This window comes from Arachis duranensis, chromosome 6 (assembly GCF_000817695.3).
Source record: "Arachis duranensis cultivar V14167 chromosome 6, aradu.V14167.gnm2.J7QH, whole genome shotgun sequence".
NCBI lineage: Eukaryota > Viridiplantae > Streptophyta > Magnoliopsida > Fabales > Fabaceae > Arachis > Arachis duranensis.
Window position 1 is genome coordinate 77,129,295 of NC_029777.3, and position 3,624 is coordinate 77,132,918.

The following is a 3,624-nucleotide window of genomic DNA, read 5'->3' on the forward strand; positions in this document are numbered from 1 at the left end:
AAACTTCTTCATTCTCAATCCTTTGTTCATCAACTTCATCTAACTCTTCTCCATCACTCAAGTCATAAATGGGAGGTTGAGAGAAATCTACCTCCACATCCTTTTCAAATTCATTGGGAGAAGGTTCTTCAAATTCAAAGGATTCTTCACCAAGAAGATTGGATGCATGATCTTCATCACCAAGGGAACTCAATTCTTGCTTCACTCCTTCCAAGTCTTCATTTGGGATATGCCTTGGAGGTTGTGCACATTCCTCCTCAACATCAAATTTACTCTTCTTGGAGGGATTTTCTTTGATTTTAGCTTCCCATGGAGGTTCCGCATCTCCTAAGTCTTCAACCACTTCTTCCTTTTCTTCAATGGTCATAGGTTCCTCCAATTGTTCTAACACAAAGTGGCATTCCTCCTTTACCATCGAAGTTTCCAATCTCTCCTTTAAGCTATGCTCCTCTTTAGATTCTCCACATGTAGCTATGGGAGTTTCTTGAGTGTCCAAAAGTTGGGATGCTAGCCGGTTTACCACCTCATCCAAGGCGGTCATGAATTGTTGTACATCCCTTGTCATCTCTTCTTGTCCTTGAAGAAGAACACCGAGGGTTTCATCCATTAGAGATTGGGGTGGATAAGAGGGTTCATTGTCTTGGAGAAAGGGTTCATTATAGGAAGGTGGTTCTTCTTGGTAAGGTGGTGGTGTGTGTTGAGGTGGTTCTTGGGAGTAGTAATCTTGGAATTGTGGTTCCATGTATGGCTCATATGGTTCAAAAGTGGGTTGGTGTGATGGATAAGGATCATGGTCATAGGGAGGTGTTTGTTGAAAATAGACTTGTGAGTGTGGTTGAAGTTCATGTTGAGGATATGACTCATAGGCATATGGTGGTGGTTCTTGAAAATCACAAGGAGATTCACCATAGCCATTGGATTGATATGCATCTAAAAATGGCTCTTCTTTATAGTGCATTGGTGGGGGTTGTTGCCATGAGAATTGATCATAAGCATATGACTCTTCCCACCTTTGATTATCCCATTCTTGATACACAACTTCATTATAGTTCTCATCACCTACAACATAATTGTAACTACACTCATAGCCAAAGTGAGAATTCATGATAGCAAGAGAGGGCAAAAACAAAAATAGTAACAAATAAAGAGAACAAACTAAAAACTAACAAAGAAGCAAAAAGCAAACATATTCACAATATTTACATATATACAATAACCAATAACATAACACCATTGCAATTCCCCGGCAACGGCGCCATTTTGACGATTTGGATTTTTGACGGTTTAGAATTTCTCAAATAAAATCTCGTTGTAAAGTATAGTTTCTAAACCAAACAATAATCCTTTCATACAAAAAGTTGTTTGTCACTAGTACAAACCCCTAAAATTTATAAACCGAAGTATTCAAACCTCGGGTCGTTCTCCCTAGGAATTGTACCACTTAGTTAACCTCTAACCATGGAGAAAAGTCAAGTGGATGAATCAACTTGATTCCACAAGTCCTAGCCAACTCCCAAGGGAAAGACTAGTATTAGTGGTATCCAAATCAATTAGCAACTTCCAATTGTCAATCAATCAAAGGAATTAGATAACTCAAGTATCACTAATTACTCTACCTAGGCCAAGAGGAACAAAATCTACACTAAAACTAAAAGAGACATTTCAACAAACACATAAAGTGCAATGGAAGTAAACATTATTAAATGCAAGAATTAAAGAGAGATCTAACTACAAAAGCAAGAGATCAACAATAGAAAAGCAAAGAAGAACAATTATTATGAATTACCTCTTATTGAATTGAAAGAGAATGGAAGGAACAATACTAGATCTACAATAAAGCATAAAAACAACATAAAAGAGATTACAACAAAAGAATAGGAGAAGAATGAATCTAACAACAATGAATTGAGATGTAGAGGTAGAAGAAAGCAAAGAGTAAAACCTAGATCTAAGAACTAATCCTAATCCTAATCCTAATTCTAGAGAGAAGAGAGAGCTTCTCTCTCTAGAAACTACTTCTAAACTAAACTATGACTAATGGTTGTGTAATGATTGGAATCCCCTTTGCTCTTCAATCCTTGGCTTTAAATAGCAGTTTAGGCGCCAAAGTTGGTTGAGATTGGGCCCCACTACCCTTCAGAATTCGTTGGCCACGTTTTCATTAAAAAATCATAAAACGGCACCGACGCGTACGCGCACATCACGCGTACGCGTCCATGGGGTGATTCGCAGGTGCGCGCAAGCGCCAGGTGCGCGCGCGCGTCCATGGGCGAGTTCAACTTCTTTGACTTTTCATGATTTCTCCACTTTGCATACTTTCCTCTTCACTCCTTTGCTCCATTCCTAGCCCTTTTCAATCTGAAATCACTAACAAACATATCAAGGCATCTAGTGGAATCAAAGGTGAATTGAATTTAGCTAATTTAAGGTCTAGAAAGCATGTTTTCATATCTAAGCACAAATAAGGAGACAATCACAAAACCATGCTATCTCAATGGATAAATGTGGGTAAAAGGTTATAAAATCCCCTAAAATTAATACAAGATAAACCGTCAAATTGGGGTTTGTCAACAGGCACCCCAAGCCGACAGGTACAAAGAAGCTCCCAGGGACAGCAACCTAAACAAACCACCCAAGCACCCACAGATAGGAAGGTTCATGAACTACATGCCACTCACGGCGCCCAGAGTAGAGGTTTACCAACAAATTACAGAGAAGGGGATCCTGTTAAGGCCTAGACTACTGAAAGCGAAAATGGGAGGAAACAAGAGCCTTTACTGTGATTATCACAAGGGGTTTGGGCACAAAACCTAAGACTGCTTTGACCTCAAAGATGCCTTGGAACAGGCCATCAGAGAAGGAAAGCTGAGCGAATTCTCCCGGCTCATCAGGGAGCCGAGGAGGCGGGAAAGGGAACGCTCCGAGGAAGGTCGGAGCCGAACTGTCAAGCCAAGGCAAGAACCCTCAGGGGATGCCGGCAACCCCTCAACTTTCGTGGTTAACATTGTGGTCGGACGAGACAGCCCCCCAAATCCAAGTCAGCAGTAAGAAAGGACACCCGGGTACTCTCCATTTCAACGGATGGTCCTACCGCCAACAAAAGGCACCCCACAATCTCTTTTGGCCCAGAAGATAAATGGTTCAACGACCTTCCCGAAAACCCCCCATGGTAGTTACAGCAATGGTCGGCACAGGATTAGTCAGGCGCATCCTCTTCGACACAGGAGCCGACTCTAATATCTTGTTCAGAAACAAGTTCGACGCCATGAGACTCAAGGAATCCAACCTCAAAAACCACCAACACAGAGTCATGGGACTAGGTGACAAAAGGCGAAGAAAGATGTCACAAGAAAGAGCTGAAGAAGTCGCCAAGCAAACAGCAGGACTGCTAGAAGCAGGGTTCATCAAGGAACTCGAGTACTCAATATGGTTATCCAATGTTGTCTTAGTCAAGAAGGCCAGTGGGAAATGGAGGATGTGCGTAGATTACTCCGACATGAACAAGGCATGCCCAAAAGACTCTTTTTCCCTCCCCAACATTGACACCCTAGTGGACTCGGCAGCGGGATATCATTTCCTCAGTTTCATGGATGCCTATTCCGGCTACAACCAAATTTTGATGCA

The 3,624-nt window shown here is 41.7% G+C and overlaps 1 protein-coding gene across 1 annotated transcript in view; it reads left to right on the forward strand.

Moving 5' to 3' along the window:
* LOC107494155 (uncharacterized) overlaps window positions 1-3,048 on the forward strand; it is an 8,600-nt gene extending 5,552 nt beyond the window's left edge. Inside the window, exon 2 of the mRNA XM_016115184.1 lies at window positions 2,848-3,048. Coding sequence (XP_015970670.1) covers window positions 2,848-3,048 — 201 coding nt within the window. The remainder of the gene's footprint in view (window positions 1-2,847) is intronic.
* The last annotated feature ends 576 nt before the right edge of the window (window positions 3,049-3,624 follow it).